The sequence below is a fragment of the Polypterus senegalus genome, chromosome 12, assembly GCF_016835505.1.
Source record: "Polypterus senegalus isolate Bchr_013 chromosome 12, ASM1683550v1, whole genome shotgun sequence".
Taxonomy (NCBI): domain Eukaryota; kingdom Metazoa; phylum Chordata; class Cladistia; order Polypteriformes; family Polypteridae; genus Polypterus; species Polypterus senegalus.
The window spans coordinates 137,042,428-137,065,849 of record NC_053165.1 but is presented as its reverse complement, the minus strand read 5'-3'; the positions used below and the strand labels follow the sequence as shown (position 1 = coordinate 137,065,849).

The following is a 23,422-nucleotide window of genomic DNA, read 5'->3' as shown; positions in this document are numbered from 1 at the left end:
GATAGCCTTTAGTGCCTCTGTCGTTTGCTTCTTATACTCCTCACCATGTTGAAAACGCTTTCCTTTAAGGTCCCTCTTCATTGTAGAGTTGGAAATAAGAGTGTCGTCTTGATGCAGAAGCGACTCGCCTGATCAATGCAATTCGGGTTGTTTTCTCCACACAGCATCACGCAATTGCTTGAGCACTTTAAGGTAAAAACCCTACCCTGACTCAAAACTTCTTCTTTGGAAGCCTCTTGAAACATTGTGACAACTTCTGCTGCTGTTTTCCCCAAAAGAAAACAGAACTTGATGCATACACGTTATTCTTTCAAATCTGCCATCACAAAAGCGATGAAGATGGTAACAGAGGATGAAGAAAAAAAATTACACTGACCTTATAGACCTTTCCCCAAGGATGCCACTTGGCCAAATGATGCGGAGGGCAGTCCAGTACACGCACCTAGTGGCAAACATCAGAGCTAACACTCCTCCAGAAAAAAAATTCTCGTTATTTTTGGGTTCCCCTCTCATACACATTGTGAACTGTGGGAACTTTTATAAACAGGCATGAGCCTTTCCTAATTTTGTGTAATCAATTGAATCGATCACAGGTGGTCTCCAAACAAGATGCAGAACCCTTTCGATGATAATTCAATAGAATGCGATGCATCAGAGCCAAATTTCACAGGTCGTAGCAGAGGGCCTGAATACTTATGTCAATATGATATTTTTAATACACTTGCAAACAGTCCTAAAATCCTGTTTTTGTTTTGTTGTTCTGGGGTATTGAGGGTGCAACATATCGAAATATGAGAAAAGTGCAGGGGTCTGAGTACGTTTGATAGGCACTGTGTTTAGTGATAAAATACTGTTTTGATATGTTATTTCCAAAATAAAGTTATGTATTTAAATATGGGAAATGATAAAATATTGAAAGTGTGTGTTTTCCCGCACATCTTAAACTTACATTAAAATAGTGTTTATTAGGTCTTTTTATATAAAACAATGCTACATCACAGCTTTGACGCTGTCAGGGCACTAATTTAAATTCACTTTGAACAATGACATAAAATGTTTGAATGTTTACCTCCAGCAATCCTCCATATGAATCACAATAAAATGGTTTTATTAACAACTTTCACTTTTTTGCTGGTCATTTAGTTAGTTACAGCAATATACAAGAATATGGTATGGAACACTTCAAGCAACTATCACTTCCTTCTTTTGGGAATTTTAGAGGTTTTCGTTGGTGTGAGAAATTAATTTGCTTAGTCATTCTGACAAAGTTCAAGTTAAAGTAACCAAAAGAAATAAAGAATAATAAAAGTTACTGTAAATAAGACACTGTGGAAATTACACCAGAGCTGACCACAGCCCGGGCTTAAGATGCGCCTTATATGGATACATGCAGCCTGTCTTCCCATAAATTGAAGTGCATTTGTGAAACCTCAGACAACCCTTGTAGCAGTTGCAAGGTTGCAAAGATTCACATCATCCAAAGACAGTGATTTATTTATTTTACTAGGGGGGCAGGAATACACCCACTGTTGACCCAGTGCACACACCTTCACATACAGAGAAACTGATAAAGAAGCTTAATGAATTGATCAATAATAAGGATAATAAAGTATACATTAAACAAATAATGAAGAGAAGGAAAAAATATTCAAACATCATGTATGCAAAAATCCTACTCGTTCTCCTGATGGTGGTAATTTACAAAAACTACACAACAGAAACCTAATGAAACACTAAGCACTAGATGATAAACAATCAACACTTACAACAAAGTCCAAAACACAATTCAGTAGAGCAGGTGGTCAAGACAGAGAGAATGAAACGAGATGCCAAGTGAACAGTTTTTCTGAATGTTATGAAAGTTTTGTCCTACCATGTTCCAGGTGTTGTGTGGCAATCTGTAGAAGTTCAAAGCATTCCCCGGGCAAAGACTTTTACCAAGTCAGATGAAATCCCACAAACAAGCAGGCACAGGACAAGCACATACAGTAAATCCAGAAAGAAATTAATTCCAGGGTGAATGTAGTTGTAATTTAAAAGGAATTGATGCATAGGTACAAATATACACAGATGATCATGAATCAATTGGGGACCGCTTAGTTATCCTCTGAATCTGCCCAGTCCTAATGGGTCTTGCTACACCCTGACATGCTACGTGTTGTGCTCTTAATCATTATATATATTTTAAAATGCTGTAAAATATAAGCAGTATGCCCAGCATAGATAAATTCCAAATCCTTGACTACACAATTAACACAAGGCTGGCACAATGGTTAAGACTGTGGGTCCTGGGTGGACCCTGTAAGGATTTTGTTTTTCTGGGTAAGGAACTGCAGTGTTTATGAAGGAGTTCATTCTGTCCTTTATTGCTGCATTAACATTGGGTTCTTCTGGTCTTTTACATTCTTATGGGTTTTGAAGCATCCTGAAACATGTCTCCATAGAGTCCCCTCTGGTGGCCCAAGATCTCTCTAAACTGATGAGCTCCTGTATTTGGTTTGACACCAGCTGCTTCCTGTAAAATGTAGTAAGGAATCCTCTGCTGAAATTTAACAGTTTGGGCGACTTACCTTTCCTTCTGTCCACACCCAATGACCACTGTCTCTCTTTCACTTCTGTGCAGACTGCATTGTGACTTCAAAACCATCCTTTAAACACCTTTGTTGTTTACCTATATGTGGTACCCTGTTCAGTTGACACTGTGGGATTCTCTTTAAAAGTACTAGCGGGCTTTGCCCCCTGCTCACTTACTTGCCACTTTGCATTTCTTCCACTTATAGTGAAGAGGGGGCTGAACGCACCTCAAAGAGATACCGTCACTCCTCGATACCCCTCTTAAATGGTGATACAATGGGAAGCAAATATATTTCGTTTCTTTTTTTTTTTTTTACCTCCTCTTTGTTCGATCAGCTGCTACCATGCCGTCTGCATCTCACGCCGAACATTTAAAACCCTGTACAGCCGCTGTCCTTTTGTCTCACTGCCTTTTTCTCTTCTCCCCAGACATCCTCTGATCCTGTTGGGGAGAGACAGAACTTACACATGAAGCTTGATACACTCCTGAAAAAGGCTTATGTTTGTTTGAAGTGTTTGAATAACGTTTCTGTCTCTAAAATCTCCTGTGTATCTGTGCAACTCTCTGACCCAAGCGTGACAGCGAATGTGGATTTCACTTTTGCCAAACAAATCCAAAGAAACACTACTTTCCCTGATGGAAACACAAATTATATGATCTACAAGTCTCTGACTTAAAGTTTAAATCTGAACAATATATTTGATCTCTTCTCACTGTTCTGTTATTTCCTCACAGTGTCTCTCTGAAAAAGTCACGCCTCGTCTCTTTATATAATAGAGATAAACCTTACTAGACCTGCTAATGATCTGCTATAGGACATTTGATTTCTGCTTTCTTTCCTTGTGAGTGTTATGGTGGCTAGATAAATGAGGTCACTATAACCTCAGAACAAGTCTTCAGCTTACCCTGAAATATTCCTAGGCTCCTTGCCTGGCCAAGGCGTATAATTCCTCCAACAACAGTTGCAACTCTTAAATTCCGTTATGCCAGAAGGGACCCTGAATTTGCAATCCTCAGGGGTTGTCTGTTAAGAACAGTTAAGAATGTGATAATTTTTTATTGAAAATGAAAGGATACAAATCCAAGCCACTCATAAATCCAAATATTTCCGTTATATTCAGGATGTTGGTGACATAGATACAAGATGATTATTATTAGATGGATGAGGTATAAGATGAATATTCTTGATTTGGGTTTTGAAGCATCCTGAAACATGATTTAAAATGCATTTCCATTATTTTGCTATGGAGGTGTTGAATAATTAAATCCAAACTTTTAACCTCACCAAAACCTCAGTTGCAACTCTTTATTGAATTTGCAATCCTCAGGGGTTGTCTGTTAAGAACAGTTAAGAATGTGATAATTTTTATTGAAAAATACAAATCCAAGCCACTCATAAATCCAAATATTTCCGTTATATTCAGGATGTTGGTGACATAGATACAAGATGATTATTATTAGATGGATGAGGTATAAGATGAATATTCTTGATTTGCATGTATGTGTGTTTCCTTTGACAAAGTAGAAAGAGAAATTCAATTTTCATTTAAAAGTAATTAAAAGCATTGAACTAAAATAACTAAGAAACAGTGTAATAATTTACAGTATGCCAATAATAGAAAGCAAATTGCAATGAACACCATTATAAATGAGAACAATGAATAAAATATTTTTTTCTTAAATATGACATTATGAACCTGCTGCCACCAAACAAGCCTGAAAGTATTGACATAGCTTACTAGGAAGAAATACAAGGAAATGCTCAATTCATGGACTGTAATAGTTATGTCAAAGTATTAATAGTTTTAAAGTAACAATGCATGTTAAGCTACAACTGTCTGAGTCAATAAAGAATGAAAAAAAATGAAATAAAAAAAAAAAAACTGCTTAACTTTTGTATAAACTAGCCATGACAGGTAATAGAATACATTTTAAAATACTTGATATTTCTTGCCCTACATGTACCTTCTGCACCTTTTCTCTGTATCCTCAAATGTCTGAACCTCTCTTGACCGGCGCCCCCATTAAGCCTGCTTGTCAGACTACATTAATTTTTTTCAAGGTGCCCTGCTCGTCTCCTATGTGCTTTCATACTTCACATCATTAAAGGCAAATCTCCTTGTGACTCCTAGTGCTTTATGTCTTCTTGTGTGTCTCATACTCGCACTCACTTTCAATTGCGTCATCAAAGCCTAACTGACCAATGAGATTCCTCGCTGAGACTGGACACTACCTACAGTATATATAGAGATACTACTACATATATAGAGATATATATAGAAAAGGCACTTTATTATAGATGGATTGGTATACACTACTTTTAAACATCGTCAAAATTGTATTATATGTTTTATTATACTAACATTAATAACCAGGATGCATAACAATTAGTTTCAGGGATATTATACATGAAGAATGCAATACGAAGCATGTTTGAGAGGCTCCACAACAAGATCACGGTTTTCTACAAAACTTGCTGATAAAACATTTCTGAGGAGAATCTCAGTTCCAGGGAAAGAGGAAATTTGCTTGAACCAACCTCTGAAGATAATTGGCTGTGCAGTGCAAACCAGCCTGAAGAGGACACTAAGTTTTTTAAATAAAAAAGCACAAAATGTTTGTGCAGAATAGCAAATCCTTTGTACGTATCTTATAGATAAACGTCTGTGTGTGGAAGTGCGTTTGTCTGTCCAGCCCGGAAGTGAGAGGTGGAATTAGGGTAAGGGCTACACAAGCGAGGCCAGCACATCGGCAAAACAAAACCTCTGAAGAAAGACAAAAGTTGCTTAGTCGCTAATGCACAACCGATGCGATTGATTGATTGATTGATTGAAGTGGCAGAATCTATGATTTCTAGGAGCCTGGGCTTTTTATAGCACGGGCTTACACAGATAGTTCAACATATTCAACATCTTGTTTTAGTGCTCTTTTGTTTTTCACGGACACCAACATGTTAGTTGTTCTAATGTCACTAAGGAAATGACTCACAAGTAAGAAACCTGTAATGTCATCACTGTGACAGGATTAAAAGGGTCAATAGGGGACTTTTTTTTTTTTTTGACATTCAAGATTTTGGGCAGCTTCTTAAAAGTTAGTGTGAATTACTTGGTTTCTGGTTTTAATGCCTGTGTTTTGGTCCCCCAGTTTTTGATTTAAGATTTTGATCTCCCAGTCAGAAGGTACAGGCAAAGGTCAAAACGATGTCCATCTTTTGATCCATTATTGAGAGTTTTTTCTAGCAGGGAATTTTGGGTTTTAACACGCAGGTAGCTTGCTTGTGCTGTAACCAGTTAAACTACTAGGCTTTTCTTCTGGCATTTTGTGATTTTTTTTTTTTTTGTCATTAGAAGAACCTAACAAAAACACATACTTCATTTTTCTTTTTAACAGCATATCAAAAGTGTAGAATGGTATGGTACAGGCCATCATATTTTTTTACACCACTCCAGCCTTCCCTTGGCATTGCACATTGTGATCTTAGGCTTGTGTGGTGCAGATTTGCTATGGAAACCCATTCCATGAAGCTACTGATGCACAGTTCTTGGTGTATTTTTGCCATCCAGAGACATCCGTGAAAAAGCGGATAGGCAATTGTTACTCACTTTGCATTTCAGCACTCGGCGGCCTCACTCTGACTTTGTGTGGTCTACCACAGAGCTGTTTCCCCTTGATGTTTCCACTTCACAATGATAGCATTTACAGTTGACCGGGGGAGATCTAGCAGTTCAGAAATTTCACATACCAACTTGCAGGAGGGGTGGCATCCTATGACAGTGCCATGTTTAAAGACAATGAGCTCTTCAGTATGACCCATTCTATCTACTGCTAATGTTTGTCAATGAAGATTGCTATGGCTGTGTGCTTGATTTGATGCACAGGTACATCCGAAACTACAAAACTCTGTAATTCGGAGGGGTGTCTTCATACATTTGGCCATATAGTATATTTTACTGTTTAAAATAAACATAAAATACCACACTCTTAAAACAATCAGAAAAATAGAAATGTCCGGAATCACCCTGATGGCTCCACCATGCACAACAAGATGCCCCCTTTCCTCTTTTTCTCATTAATCCCATCATCTGCACTTTAAGCAAAGTTTATTTGTCATGCATGCATTCTTTAACCTATTGCATATTAAACAAGGTGAAATACAAAAATTTATATAGACTTATAACCTCTTGCTAATGTGTTTCCTTTTTAGCTGTAATCCCACTAACAGATTCTGAGCACAAGCTGTTGCCTCTTCACTTTGCCATGGATCCTGGAAAGGACTGGGAATGGGGAAAAGATGATAATGACAACATAAAACTTGCCAAGTAAGTATTTCTTTAAAAATTGGCAAATGTGAAGTCATTTAGGCCTTAATCCCTTTAATAAAAATACTGGTTAATTTTTCATACGGAATTCAGTTCTGAAATTAAGTTCAGTCCGTACTACTAAGGGAGATCATGAGTAGACATTTAGTTCTGCACACGTTCTTTTAGAATGAGATAAGGGCATTTGCTTGGTCTCATTTCTTGAGATTAGAATTAAAATATTGTTGTTCACAAAAAAAGCATTGTCTTATTCTTGCATTCATTTGTGAGCCTGCCTAAGCCAATCTGATCATATGTTATAATATGTACTGTAAATTCATATTCAAAAATGTTAGGCCAAAATGTAATCTGACAGGTTAGGTTATATTTGTTTTCATCTATGAGACAAGTGAGTGTTTAATAAAATTTTTTGTTCAATTTATTTTAACCCTCCTGTTGTCTATCATTGGACTTGGAGTATCTGAAGCAGCTATCAGATGTGTAAAATATACATGTTAAAATAACCTCTCTGAAGTTATTTAAAAATGATAATTATTCTGTAATTTAGGTAGCAAAAACAACATTTCGACAACTGAAAAATTTGCCAATGCTTTATAAATAGGAGTTTTTGACATTTCATGAATTTGTAGAGCACACTCTATTGAAGGTGTCTCAAACTGAACATTCCTGACAAATTTATTTCAAATTCAGATTTCAATAAAATCGATTCACTGGTAGTCGTGTTTTTTCATGGAAAAAGACAGACATGATGACAGCAGGTTCTTTCTCATTGTATGCCAATGTGTCTAAAAACCGAACGTGTATGAATAATAAGGTAGATCCCCAATTTCTTTACACCTGTGTTGGTTACCTTGCTGAATCTGAAAAACATAATTGGGAGTTAAAAATGTTCCACTCCGAAGTGTAGCGGGACAATCTCAAACAATCTGAATGCGAGGTCAGTAACTCTACAGTGTCTTGCTCCACCGGCTGTTATTCTGAAAAAAAATTCTGATGTTGCTTCCATGTCCTAAGACTGAGAAATATTTGAATAGTTTTTACAATGTGTGTCAGCAAAATAACAGCTACCTGCCACCTTTAAACTACAGTATATTGATAAAAAAAAACATGTGAAAAATTAGTTCTTTGAGTGCATTACATACATTCAAACATACAAAGCTGAGTTACACCAGTTTAAGCAATCATACAATATCAGAGATCTATCCTGAAATCTCAAAGAAAAATATTATAATAGATTATGACTGAAACATTCCTAGAGTATAATATGTTATTTAAAAGAAAGTGTAAGGCACATATATAGTAAATGAGCTGTAGTGATATTAAAGCTAAGGAAGAGACCACCATAGGGGAGGAGGAGTTTGGTTTTATGGCAGGTACAGGAACAACTGATAGAGAAGCATCAAGAAAAACAATGATTTGCCTTTGGTGTTCACTGATTTGAAGAATGCTTATGATTGAGCGTCTGGGAGGTGCATGAGAGAGAAAGAAGGACCAGAGAAGTATGTGAGGATTAGTCCAGGATACGTATGAGGGAGTGAGGACTCGGGGTAAAAGCAGTGTTGGGGTAACAGACAACATCCCAATTAGAGGAGGTCTGCACCAGGAACCTTCTTTAAGTCTTTACTTCTTTGACCTAGTTATGGATGTGTTGACTCACGAGATAAAAGACCAATCCCCTGTGTAGGCTTTTTCTGATGATATTGTAGAGGACTAAAACCCAGCTAAGATTCTCACCCCTCTTGATGGTGATTTAATTATTTTTTTTGGGGGGGGATCCCAGGAACACACCCAGCCTTGGCCCAACTCTCACACACTCCCTCACAAAGACAAAAAAGCAACCAGTAATAAAAAAAAATATAAGACTGTATTAAACAATAATAAATGATATATAAATATATAAACAACAATCTCACCACAGTTCCCTTTATGACAATATACAATAAACACAAATTCAAAAATAGCAAACCAAAAACAAAAACCACACACAATGAAGTCCATGAAAAACGGCAACTGATGGAAGGAAATGATGGAGATAGATAGTCCAGAGATCAGCTTGCTGTATGTGAATGTAAAATCAGTCCTACTGGTATTTCCTGAAGATGATGAATGATGGGATCAGGAGCACTCCTTTCTTTGAATATCGACACAGAATGCAAATCAGTCCTCACGCAGCAGGCAGACACCAGACAGTCCATACATAGTACGCACAGGAGATAATCCAGGACAAAACAAGAATCCACAGGTAGTAAAGTGGAAGGCAAACAGACAGGCAACTCAAGACACAAAACAACTAAAGACTTCTCTTTTCTCTGTAGAACTGGCCTCCTTTTAAATCTCACTCTGGCCTTCTTGTCCCTAGCAGCCCCTGCACCCTAAGCGGACAACCAATCAGAGCCACTGCAGGGAGTTGAAGTTTCTTTACCCAGTAGCACTGCTACAATATTGTGCTATGCAGCACCAAAAAGGAGACAGTGGAGAGGAAGTTAGAAAAAATGAGAAAGGATTTTGGAAGATAGAAGACTGAAGAATGATAGGAAGAACATGGAATATGAGGTTTAATGATGATCAGAATTCAGAAGTTAGCCTGAAGTTAGAACCATTGAAAACAGTGGATAAGTTTAAATATACAAATCTGATCAGTGGTAGCGTAAGATGAAGAATTAGATGCAGAGATAACCCATAGAGTGCAGTGTGGGTGGAACAATTGGAAGAAGGTTTCAGAAGTGTTGTGTGATCAAAGAATTAAGGTGAGGTGAGCTTTTTAAGAAGGATGTAAGACCAGTAATAATGTATGGAGCTGAGACATGATCAGTAAAGAAGGGAAGAAGTTGGATGTGGCAGAAATGAGAATGTTGAGGTAGATGTGTGAAGTTAAAAAAAGGACAGAAGAAATGATACAGTCAGAGGTACAATAAAAGCGGGAGAGATATCTAAGAAAGTACAGGAAGGCAGATTGAAGTGGTATGGAGCTGTGGTGAGGAGAGTCAATGAATATGTGGGCAAAAGAGTGATGGGGATGGAAATACAGGGGAAGATAAAGCAAGGGAGGACACGGCAAAGGTGGATGGATAAAGTAAAAGAAGATCTGAGGGAAAGACTGCACTGGTGAGAAGGTGCAGGACCAACCTGTATGGAGAAACTTGACTAAGCACATCAACTTCACATAGAAATGGGAAAAGATGAAGAGGAAGAAAAAAGATGTAGTGGTACTAAAGAAAGTTATTTAGGCTGGTGAAGTAATTGATTACAGGGGACAAAATAAAAGGAGGTTTACAAAATGATCTTTGAGCTCAGCTATTAATTATCTGAACACAAGAAGAAATGAAGATAGGATTTAAAGCTTAGGTGAGTGTGTATCAAATGCATAATCTTGTGGCTTATTCTTTTACAGGGCCCTCACTAGAGAAATCAATAAGACAATATAGTTTCTGTAATTTCAAAAAGAAGTCAAAAGAATCCCAAATCTATGAATGCCCTTTAAGTACCAAATGACATACATTAAGATCCACAAACAGAGCCAAGGTCTGAAACATTGAAACATTGTGACATGAACAGGCCATTCAGCCAGACAAGCTTGTCCCATCTTATTCACCTGGATTGTTGAAAATAATACCAAGTTGAGGTTTGAAGTTCCCTAAAGTATTACTCTCCAACACACTGCTTGGTAATTTATTCCACGTGTGTAGTGTTCTGTGTGTGAAGTAAAACTAACATTTGTGCAAAATCTGCCCTTAAGTTTCCAACTGCATCCCTTTGTTCTTTCCACAAATTTTGTCTTAAAGTAATAAGTGGGATTCGCTGTGCTACTTCCCTGAATAATTTTAAGCATTTAAATCATGTCTCCTCTTGATATCTTTTTGCTGAAACTGAAGAGGCTCAACTCCTTCAGCTGCTCCTTATCTCTTGCTCCTGGAAAGAGCCTGGCTGCTCTGGACTTTCTCTAGCTTTGTTATGTCTTTTTTATAATATGGAGAACAAAACAGAAGAGTACACCAGATGAGGCCTTTCCAGTGCATTGTATAACTTGAGCATAATCTCCTATGATTTGTACTCCTCACATCATGATATAAAACCTAACATCCTATTGGCCTTCAATTGTAGGTTCTTCTCTTTTGGGGTACTTTCAAGTTTCAGACCTCCCACTGTATATTCAAATGTAACATGTCTACTTCCTATGAGTAGTGCTTTACATTTACTTACATTAAATTTCATCTGCCACAAACATGCCATTATATTGTCCAAGTCTTCTGTAACAATTGAGCTGATTCGATATTATCTTCCCTTCTACCTAGTTTGGTATCATCAACAATTATTGATTATATTCTTGTCCAGATTGTTGATAGAGAGATAGAGAGAGAGATAGATAGAGAAATCATTTGGTACTTATAGGGCATTCATAGATTTGGGATTCTTTTGATGTCTTTTTGAAATTATAGCAGCTATTGTGTTACTGATTTTTCTACTGAGGGCCCTGTAAAAGAATAACTCTTTACTTCCTGTGTTGGAGCCAATTTTGTTCTCACCCACAGACCATGCACAGAATTCCCACTTCCTTTAGTTTGATCACTAACCTTTTATGTGGTACTTCATCAAAAGCCTTCTGAAAAATCAAGATAGATAATAATCATATGCATATCCCTTATTATATACTTTGTTGCTTCCTCATAGCATTGTAGCATGTTAGTAAAAATTGACCTTCCTCACCTGAACCCAGAGTTCTTGGATCTTTATGTAGTATTGCCAATAAATAAAAGTTGGCCGTGTAGAATATTAGAAGACTGTTTATCAAGCATGTCATTCTCCAGTACACTCTTTAAAATAAGACTTTAGCACATCTGAAGCCTGAGCCATAGGATTCACCCTTATGTAATTCCTAACAAATCCCATCCAACTGTGCTCTCATTTCTTCAGAGATGTTAGCGGCTGTACCACCTGTAATTCAGAACAGGTCGTCTACCCAAAACTAAGCAAGTTCGGGCCTGGCCAGTACTTGGATGGGTAACCATCTAGGAAAAGCTTAGGTTGCTGCTGGGAGAGATATTGGTGAGGCCTGGAGGGGGCGCTTACCCTGTTGTCTGAATGTGGATCCCAATGCCTCAGTGCAGCGATGGGGATCCTGTTCTGTAAAGTGCCCTATTGTCTCAATGTGGATCCCAATACACCAGTGCAGTGATGGGGATCCTGTTCTGTAAAAATGATGCTGCCCTTCAGATGAGTAAAACAGATGCCCTGATTCTCTGTTGTTATTAAAGATCCCTGGGTATCCTTTGAAAAGAGCAGGGTTTATCTCGATGTCCTGGCTAAATTGCACATCACTGCCTTGACCATTCTTGCCCCCTAATTGCCCATCTCTCACCTCCTCACAGCTAATGTGTGGTGAGCCTACATCATCCAGGTGAATGGTATTCATTGCTGGTGGTTGAAATGGTTCTCCTCTGTCTACGAGAAGCACTTTGAGTAGCAGAGAAAAGCACTACATAAATGTAATTATTATAAACGTTATATCAGTACTCATGACAATTTATGTGAAAAGTGAGAAGAAACGCAGACTGCATTGAAGCTGGGAGTAGAACCCATATTTTTGAAGTTATGTGAGTCAGCAGCAATAACCACCTAATAGTTTCAGTTTGTCATCCTTTACATTGCTGAATTTAGTTTACTCGTAACTTTTAACCTAAAAATATGATTTTTAAATTCTTGAAGGCTGTGAAAACACGTTAAATCATCATCAACACTTCTGCCTGCAGAGGGCGCACACAGCTAACTGTGAGTCAGAGATCTGCTTGCTTCAGAGTTCTCATTATGGATTCACCCAGGCGGTCTGTCGGCAGCCTACTCTGTGGGCTTTCATTCCAGATTATCAGAAATTAACAGTACATCAGCCAGTATGAGACAAGAAATGTATGTAAAGCAGTGCTGCATTACAGCGATGAGCCTCAACTTTAAGAGAATAAACTCTGCACCCTCAGTAAATAAGGGTCACTTTCAATATTGTCAGTTTTGTCAAGTTTTCATTGTATATTATGTGCATCTGCTTTGTGTTATCATCACAATATTAATATTGTTATAGTGTTGCACTTCTTACTGTATATTTCTATAATCCTGGCAATACTGCGTTCAAGATAGGGGCACCACTCTATCAGAGAGCACTCATTCTCCCATGATCCTTCAAAAACTTAAAATTGTTGATTTGTCTCAAATACATTTGTTTAAACCTAAAGTAGATGGAAATTTATTTGTCCCCAAGGGGAAATTGAATTTTCTACAGAAGCTCTCGAGAGACTGAGTGAGGAGTCCAAGTGTCTGGGCTTGTAAGTGTCCTGGATAAAAACCAAGATCCAGTCCTTTAATGACCTCTTGGGCATGGCCATCAGCAGTGTGTCTGTCTGCGGAGAGAGTGTTGGCCTTGTCGAGAGGCTTACTTACCGCGGCAGTGACATTCATGTCTCTGGTGACTCTTCCTATGAAGTCAGTAGATGGTATGGGAGAGCATGGGGGGGTCATGAGGTCGCTGGAAAGGGGAGTGTGGTGCTCCTGATATCTATGCAAAAGGATGAAGGTCCAAGTCTTTAGAGTCCTGGTGCTTCCTGTCTTGCTATATGGTTGCCAGACATGAACGCTCTCCAGTGACCTGAGATGAAGACTGGACTTGACTTTGTGTCAAATAAGCGGTTGCTTATGGAGTCCCGAATGAGGCACATTATCTGCATTGTGAGGGAGCATCAGTTATGGGACTACGACGCTGTGATGCAATTCCCCCGAGGGTGGTCCGGTTCGCAGGATCCTCATTGTTAAGGACCCGAGTAGCTGAACCAGGCCAAGGGGAAGCCCACGTAACACCTGGTTTCGGCAGATAGAGTAATTTCCGGAGGGTGGAACTGGTTTGTATGTCTACCTGGGGGGTTGCCAACTGGGATCCCGAGCTGTTTTGTTGTGTGGTGTACCAGTGCCTGCCCCCAACCTGAAGTGCCATGTAATCTTGACTCACATGTTAATACAGATGTATTTTGCTTTAGCTACAAATTCTCGATTGTATTCTAATTTCCCCGTCTTGAGTTTACATGCTGATGATTTTTTTTCATTCAATGCGGATTTTCCTCCCATGGCTGCTGGAAGGTTTCTTAACCTACTGCAGTTTCCAAGAATACAGATGCTAATGAAGAGGGAAAGCAAATTCAGAAGAGACATGAGGTAGAAAATATGACTATGATGAGCAGAGAGATACCTGTGTGTCTTGTTTATAAAGAAATACAGATGTATTTGACCATGTTCGATATTTAAAGAGTTTTTTGGCTTTCAATAAAACAGAATTAGACATTCTGATTTCAAAGAATCTGGTGGTATGAATTTGATCTTCACAACATAACACAGGATTGAATTAGAAATAAATATTAACACACATTTTTTAGGGCCCTTGATAGTGGACACCATGCCACTGTACTTTACACGTGCAGTTATTTTAATGTCGATGCCGTCTCGATTGTGCAAACTAAATGTAAGCCGGTGAAGTGATTTGGTGTTAAGTGAAACCTCAGCCCAATGAAGGAGTTAAGCTGCCCACCCAAAGATACTGCAGCCAGTTCCTGACAAGCAGACATGGGTGTGAGTGATGGCTACTAATGAATACTGTGTCTCTGTAGCTTTAAAAAAGCCTTTGGAAAACAAGCTACTTGATTGAAACCAACAAATGTATTTCTTGTACAGCCCAAAATCATACAAGGAATGTCTCAATGGGTTTTAACAGGCCCTGTTTCTTGACAGCCTTGACTCCCTAAGAAGCACAAGCTAAAACCTAAAAATAGTGCGTTTTAGTCTTTGTATGGAGAATATGAATTAAAAAAAAATAAATTGAAATTATCGAGAAGCATTCCACTACAAAGTAAACCTTTAAAAGACTTGAGAACTCTTTTGTGTGTTTCATGTTTCACAATTAAAAAATAGTCTGCAAAACAAACTTTACTGTTAGTTTTGCAAAGCTGTAGGTGAATTGAAACTTGCCTATTTCAGTCCTCACTACAGATTAGCGCTTCATAGCGTCTGACCGCATATACAGTATGTCCTCGTAGACAGCAGCACCCAATCACGACTTCATTTTCTAAAAGTATTACTGTGAAGTACATCATGGCTCCCAAACTCCGAAAAACCAGTGCTAGTTATAGCAGCAGAAAGAACAAATGCCCGTGCCAGTGTGGTTCCCTATTTACGTGACGAGGTAAGAAGGCGGTATCGTGGCAGCAGAGCCAGCACTAAGATAAAAGCTAAGCGTCTAGCGAGAAAGTGGCACTACAAACCTTCAGTGCCTTCTGTGATCCTGGGAAATGTGAACTCACTACCAAATAAGATCGACGAACTGGCTGTGCTGGTGAAAAATGTCAGGACCTACAAAGAATGCAGTTTGTTGTATTTTAGTGAAACGTGGCTAACAACTAACATCCCAGATGCTAACGTGGAGCTACCCGGGTTTAGCACAGTTAGAGCGGACAGAGACGCAGGTACCTGCAGGAAGAAGAAAGGAGGACTCGCTCTCTATGTCAATACAAAGTGGCGCAACTCAGGACATGTAAACGTTAAAATCTCCACTTGCTGCAGGGACATCGAACTGTTGGCCGTAAGTCTGCATCCCTATTACTTGCCCAGAGAGTTTGGACAGGTGATTGTTGTTATTGTTTACATCCCTCCTCAGGTGGACGTGGAGATAGCAGGTGACATCATCCATTCCGCTGTTGCTAAAGTACAAATACAGCACCCCGAGGTGCTTGTGCTAATCGCTGGAGACTTTAACCATGTGACGCTGGACAAAACATTACCTGCCTTCTCCCAGTATGTGGATTGTAATACCCGGGAAAATAGGACTATCGACCTACTGTATGCAAAAGTTAGACGCATACAGCGCCACCCCGCTGCCTGCGCTTAGTTAAGCAGATCATAACCTGGTCCTGCTTCAGCCTCACTACAAACCAAGAGTGAGGGAGCTACCTACAACCACACGCTCATTCAGGAAGTGGTCCCCTGAGGCAGAGCAGGCTCTGAGAGACTGCTTTGGAACTACGGACTGGGATATCCTGCAGTGGTCACATAGTGAGAACATTGAGGAGGTTGTTGACTGCACTACTGACTACATCAACTTCTGTATGGACATTGTAGTTCCAGTAAGAACAGTATACTGCTATGCTAACAACAAGCCATGGATTACAAGTGACATCAAGGGCCTTTTGAACCAGAAGAAAAGGGCTTTTAAAGGCAGTGATCAGTATGAGCTCAAGCGCTTGCAGATGGAACTCCGAGTCCAGCTCAGGGCGGCGAAGGAGCAGTACAGGAGAAAGCTGGAGCACAAGTTACAGAATAACAGCATGAAGGAAGTGTGGGATGGGATGAAGATCATCACTGGCCACAGCTCGAAGCGGGGTGCCACCATCGAGAGAGACTGCACCCTCCACCCATCCTTCTGCTGATACTAGCATAGGAGAGAGTTTCCCCCAACCAACAATTACAGCAGCCCAGGTAAGCAGAGAGCTGAGGAGACTTTGTGCCAGCAAAGCAGCGGGTCCAGATGGAGTATCGCCATGACTGCTGAAGGCCTGTGTGTTGGAGTTGGGGAGTCCTCTACAGTGCATCTTCAACCTGAGCCTGGAACAGAAGAGAGTCCCGAGGCTTTGGAAAACATCTTGCATCACCCCAGTCCCAAAGGTATCACGTCCTAGTGAGCTGAACAACTTCCAGTCTGTCGCTCTGACGTCACACGTGATGAAGACCATGGACCGGCTGCTGCTTCACCACCTGAGGCCACAGGTCCGCCATGCCTCAACCCTCTGCAGTTCGCATACCAGGAGAAGGTGGGAGCGGAGAATGCCATCATCTATATGCTACACCGATCCCTCTCCCACCTAGACAGTGGCAGTGGTGCTGTAAGAATTATGTTTCTGGATTTCTCTAGTGCCTTCAACACCATCCAACCTCTGCTCCTTAAGGACAAGCTGACAGAGATGGGAGTAGATTCATACCTGGTTGCATTGGTCGTGGACTATCTTAAAAACAGACCTCAGTATGTGCATTTCGGGAACTGCAGGTTTGACATTGTGGTCAGCAACACAGGAGCGCCGCAGGGGACTGTACTTTCTCCGGTCCTGTTCAGACTATATACATCGGACTTCCAATACAACTCGCAGTCCTGCCACATGCAAAAGTTTGCTGATGACACTGCTATTGTGGGCTGCATCAGTAGTGGGCAGGAGGAGGAGTATAGGAAACTAATCAAGGACTTTGTTAAATGGTGTGACTCAAACCACCTACAACTGAACACCAGCAAAACCAAGGAGCTGGTGGTGGATTTTAGGAGGCCCAGGCCCATCATGGACCCCGTGATCATCAGAGGTGACTGTGTGCAGAGAGTGCAGACCTATAAATACCTGGGAGTGGACTGGACTGCCAATACTGATGCTGTGTAAGAGAGGACAGAGCCGACTATACTTCCTTAGAAGGCTGGCGTCCAACATCTGCAGTAAGATGCTGCAGATGTTCTACCAGACGGTTGTGGCGAGTGCCCTCTTCTACGCGGTGGTGTGCTGGGGAGGCAGCATAAAGAAGAGGGGCGCTTCATGCCTGGACAAACTGGTGAGGAAGGCAGGCTCTATTGTAGGCACAGAGCTGGAGAGTTTGACATCCGTGGCAGAGCGATGGGCGCTGAGCAGGCTCCTGTCAATCATGGAGAATCCTCTGCATCCACTGAACAGGATCATCTCCAGACAGAGGAGCAGCTTCAGTGACAGACTGCTGTCACCGTCCTGCTCCACTGACAGACTGAGGAGATCGTTCCTCCCCCACACTATGCGAATCTTCAATTTCACCAGGGGGTGTAAACGTTAACATTATACAAAGTTATTGTCTGTCTGTTATACCTTCATTGTTATCACTCTTTAATTTAATATTGTTCTTTATCAGTATGCTGCTGCTGGAGTATGTGAATTTCCCCATGGGATTAATAAAGTATCTATCTATCTATCTATCTAAGAGGCAAAGTATCAGTTTGGAAGTAAAACAAAACGTTATTAAACACACACACACAAAAAAAAAGCAGTGAATGCTATTATAGTTTGTGATTTAGGCATGTCACTCTCGGCAATTACGATGATGTTCAAAAACAATGAATAAAATTCTTCAAGCTCCAATGAAACCTACAATGTTAATAAAAGTGTGATAGAATGGAGAAATTGCTAATGACGTGGACTGAGGCCCAAACACAAAAGGCTACTCCATCTCAGCAGGATGACGATCCGAGCTATTTAGTCAAAACAGGCACACTACACTATCCCATATCGTTTTGTTAAGTATTGTATATAATGTTGACACAACATCCAAATCACTGAACGTCCTATTTCATGCATACCTGCATTTTACCAAATGTTGGTTTTCAGAAGAAAGGGCAGATTCAGTCTCACTGGGTCAAAGTGTACAAAAATGACACCTACATCCTAATAATAGGACAAATGTCTGTCCATCCGTCCGTCCGTCCAGTTGCTAGGGCTAGGATGGAAAATAAATAGATAAAAATGTAGAGGGGCAAAAAAAATCAACAATAATAATAAAAATGCCAAATAGTAGTCTACAAGGAAATTATCCTATCAAATGGACAACCCTGGTATCAAATTAAAAAAAAAGAAAAAATGAGGTCTGCGTTGATTACTTACATTTGAATCCATCTTAACAGGTAGCACAGCTGGTTTATTATAAAGTAAATCACAAAATTGAATAAAGAGATAAATTCATAGAACAGGGAGAAAAGCCTCCCGTCTTTCAGAGAAAACACAGCTCTAAAATGATACAAAGACATATGATAAGATACACGTTGATTTCTCTAGATTAACAGCAGTGATTACAATGCATATCACTTTTTATTTAAATTACTGAAAACTGAAATATGTAAATTGGTAATTTTAAATAAGTGGATACAATCCATTTTAATAAAAAGATAAGTGTTTGTGTGTCTGTTTTTGCATCTGTCCGATTGCTATGTCTCCGTCATTTCAGAAAATAACATATAAACATTTCTAGTATTAAAATGCATTGCATTTGTCATTCCAACAGAGGGTGTATCACAAGCATTAACCCTGCTTTTACAAATCCCATACTAAATGGCATATAACAGAGACAGATGCATTGCATTTGTCATTCCAACAGATGGCGCATCACAAACATCTGTAGAACTAAAATGTGGGCAGAATTACAAGATACATTCTAGTAGGTGGTGCACTGCAACTGTTAATGCTGAAGTCTACATTGATCTACTTAGATTTCCATCCATCTGAGGAGAGTACCACAGCTAGTATGTAATAAAATAATCACAAGAGAGGGGTGAACAAAGAGAGAACTTCACAGAACAGAGAGACAACCCTCCTGGCTTTCCTGGTAAACACAGCTATAAACTGACACAAAGAAATATAATAAGGATACACACCAATTCCTGTATAGTAATAGCTGTTATTACAAAACATAGTGCAGTTTTTTTAAATTATTCAAAGTAAAAAATGCAATTTGGTATTTTTAAATAATGTAAAATCCACCTTGATAAAAGGATTTGTCTGTGCTTCTGTGTGCCCGCCGGGTGCTATGTCTGTAATAAAATGCAGTATATTTTTCATTCCAACAGATCGTGCATCACAAACATGAACAGTGCTTTTACTAATCTCTTACCTAATGGCATAAAACAGAGACAGATGCATTGCAAGTGTCATTCCAGCAGATGGCACATGAAATATTTGTAGTATTGCATTTTATTGCTATAAATGTTTGTGATGCACCACCTGTTGGAATAACTAGTGCAATGCATTTCATTACTACATACATTACAAAACTGACACATATTTCGGGGCTTAGACGGATATTTTTAGGAAGTCGCTGCAATTTTTATTCCAGCAGATGGTGTATTACAAGCATTTGTCGCAATTAAAATGCTACAGAATTACAAAATGTATTCCAATAGAGGGTGCGTTGGAAACGTTAATGCTGTAGTGTCTGTCGATTACTTACATTTCAACCCACCTTAGACAGGTAGCATAGCTAGTTCCAGCATCAAACGGGTGTAATTAAGGAAATATTTTCTTTCAATTTTATTTTTTCTAAAGAAACAGAAGAATAAGTGAACTACAAAATACAACTGGTGAACAGATGGTAAAATTCTCAGTGTCTTAAGAGGTTTGAAAGTGTTAAGGTGAGTATCAGGCAGGCATCGAATAGAAACAGCAAATCAAATTCCAAGTCAAGAAATGGAAAAGTGAAGTCTGAAGTTTTGAAGAGTATTGCTTTTTATTTGTAATACAATTTAGATGAGGCACGTCATTAACCCTAACATCAAAAATGGAGGCATCACCATAGCAGTACAGCACCCCTAGATAGAAGTGCGGTGTTAACGAAAAAAAATGACAAAAGTAAAACAAAAAAGTCAATTTTAGGAAACATAAATGGAGAAACAATACTCACACTCAGACACCAGATACTTACACCTCTTGTAGGCCATGACAACAGATGTGTTACCAAGACCAAAAGAGTAAAAGAGTGCTTTGTAAAATCTCCTCATTTGTTTTCATACATTGAAGGCTTTCTAAAGCGGATGCTTAAATTGCAGATGGTTGCCAGTTTTCCATTTGATTGTTTTCTCCTTAAAGCTCTTTGGTACTTCAGATAACATTCAATCGATGCATTCATTTTATTCATGAAGGGGCACACTTTTGGAAACACCTGGACGGATGTAATTAAATATGCCAAAGGACAATAGACGCGCCTCTGTGCGAAGTGCTCCATGTTTTATGCCTACTTTCTTATTTGCATAACCCCCACTGCATGGCCCGTTTCTAGTAAGGACCCTCAGTAACATAAAGGTGGCTTGGCGCTACACATAGGTATTGTGCAAAGACTTAAAGTGTGCCGTGTATTGTTTTTCATTATTGCCAACGCTAGTATTAAGTCAGCCTCATATGCATGAAATGATAGTGACGACTAATCTCAGAGCCGCCTTACTGTGAGTAGCCTGCCGAAGTGAGCACAGGAGCACTTGTATCTACAAGGTGGTGAACACTCCTGGTTACGTGTTTGAAGCTGCTTTTATGCCTGATGTCAGCCAACAATCCCTTGAGGTAGCTCAGTGTTACAACCGCTTGGATTACCTTCTGTAAATAATGTCATGGACTTCTTCCATACTGCCCTTTAATTTCTATTCTAGAATGGCACTGAATTAGAAATGTTATGGCTTTTAAGCTGCTATCTAAAATGATTTCTTCTGAACAGCACAGCAACCTGGATGGATTAATGTACATAAATATAAATTATAATTTTAGTAAGTTACTCATTCCTCTGTCCATAATTTAAACCTTTCTCCTGATCAGCCTTCCAGTAAAACAGCTTTAATGGCTAATATGGGATGGGGCACAAGTCCATAAACGGGGTGTACACGCTGGCTGGAAGTGCTCACAGAAATGGCAGCACCTTTCACACAGAATATAATCGCTGGCTTTCCTAGGTGGCAATAAAACGGCAAAGGCAAAGTAAAATCGGTGTTGGTTCATTGTACAACTCTGACATCAGTGATCAAAAAGACAGACACCGAGATCAGAAGAATGGCAAAAAAATGACAAGCTGAGGCATCCAAAAGCACAAGACAAAATATCAAAATGAAGAGAGACAAAGAGAAGTTGAAAACTCAAAACCAGGTTAGAGACCTTCACAAAGCCACAAAGACTTCCAGTTAGAGTCCCACTTGTATTGCTGGTGCCCCCATCACTGGACTGCAGAAGAATTAAAGCTGACGTCACCCTACACGTTTTCCAGTCAGAGGGCATGTTAAACAAATCTCATCGCTGCCTGAGGATGTCAGATTACACAAATAGAGACATCAGGATGCCCAATTACTTGACTGCGTAATGACTTTCCAGCACAGTTTTATAAGCGTGCCCCATTCTTTCTAGTGACGTGCAGCGAGGTTCATGGTTGGTGAGGCACTGACTCCTTGTCCGATTTACAAATATATGAACCCAAATGAGTAGCTTATTCACTGACTGCAGGCTGCTTAGTAAAATTTTTCATGTCACAATATTCTGTGTTAGTCCAGACATTGTCATAAGTTGAGAACAAAAGGCACAGAAAGCAGTAAAGGCGGTGTCTTGTAGGACAGCCACACAGCCAGTTTTTAGCACAGACCAGTGGACACATTTATTTTACATTATCATTGGTAGTTTTTTTTACTTCTGCTTCCTGACAGAACCGCTGCTGTGCAAATGCTTTCCAGGTAGGTTGACCTGAGCCTCAAACTCTGTCCTTTTTTCTGTTTTTCTCTTAATTCTGTAACACCGAAGACATGAGACAAACAAAGCTCTCTTCTGTTTGTCATGTCCAAAATACCTGCTTTCCTTATTTCTCAAAACACCATTAAAACAATCTAGACGAGAACAGACCGTTCAGCCCAACAAAGCTCTCCAGTCCTGTCCATTTTATTCTTCCAAAATAACTTCAAGTCGAGTTCTGAAAGTCCCTAACGTACCACTGTCCACCACACTACTTGCTCACTTATTCCAAGTATCTGTGGTTCTCTGTGTAAAGAAAAACTTCATAATGTTTGTGAGAAATGTACCATTAACAAGTTTCCAACTGCATCCCGTGTTCTTGACGAACTCATTATAAAAAGAACAGTCTCGATCCACATGGATTGGTGAGCTGTATTGAGCTGAATGTCCAGGTCTCATCCAAATTCTTTTAGTTCTTCACTGGATCACATGTTTTGGGGGTGCACCAAATTAACATAATTTTGGACCAAAATTTTTAAATGCCTATCAGACAGCCTTGGTGTAATCCACTAACAGCTGTGTTTGGTGTACTCCGAAATGGGCTTAAAGTGGAGAAGAACAAACAAACTGTAATGGCCTTTACTATACTATTGGCACGTAGACTTATCTTGCTCAATTGGAAGAATCCTAACTCTCCTATTCTAAGTCAGTGGGTAACTGATGTTATATACTATTTCAAACTGGAAAAAATCTAATTTGCACGTAAAGGATCTGTACAAAACGTTTTCAAAACCTGGCAGGATCTAAGCAATAACATTTTAGAATAAGCATTTAAATTGAGGAAGCAGGTTCTCTTCCCCTCTTTTACTCCATTTAGCTTTATTAATTTATTAATTTGTCTATTTACTTATTTTTACTAGCTTTAAGTTTTACTTTGCTGGCCTAGCTCTTTCTCATGGGTGGAGGTTGATTTGTTTCAAACCTTTTGTAAAACTTGAGTTATTTGTATGAAATTCAATTCTTCTACATTTATTGGCAAATCCTTTTTGAGGTCATTCAAGTTGTGCAGAGAGACAATTCATTTCCGTTTTGTGGGCCCTTTCCACACACTTGCGGTTGTACCATAACACTGCCCACTTCATTTTAGCCAGTAGTAGTAGTTAAAAATTATTGAACTTCATCTTTTGGTCACTTAGAGTTGTCCTTGAACCTCAAATTCTTGGCTGGATACCTGTTAGCCCTCCCAGCAGGGCTGTTCT

General features: G+C 39.4%; 1 protein-coding gene across 2 annotated transcripts in view; it reads left to right on the top strand.

The window, feature by feature from the left end:
* The window catches only part of otud7a (OTU deubiquitinase 7A), a 539,312-nt gene that overhangs the window by 500,697 nt on the left and 15,193 nt on the right, over nucleotides 1-23,422 (top strand). For both annotated transcript variants that reach the window (XM_039773581.1, XM_039773580.1), the window contains one exon: nucleotides 6,780-6,894. In XM_039773581.1, the coding sequence (XP_039629515.1) occupies nucleotides 6,780-6,894 (115 nt within the window). The remainder of the gene's footprint in view (nucleotides 1-6,779; nucleotides 6,895-23,422) is intronic.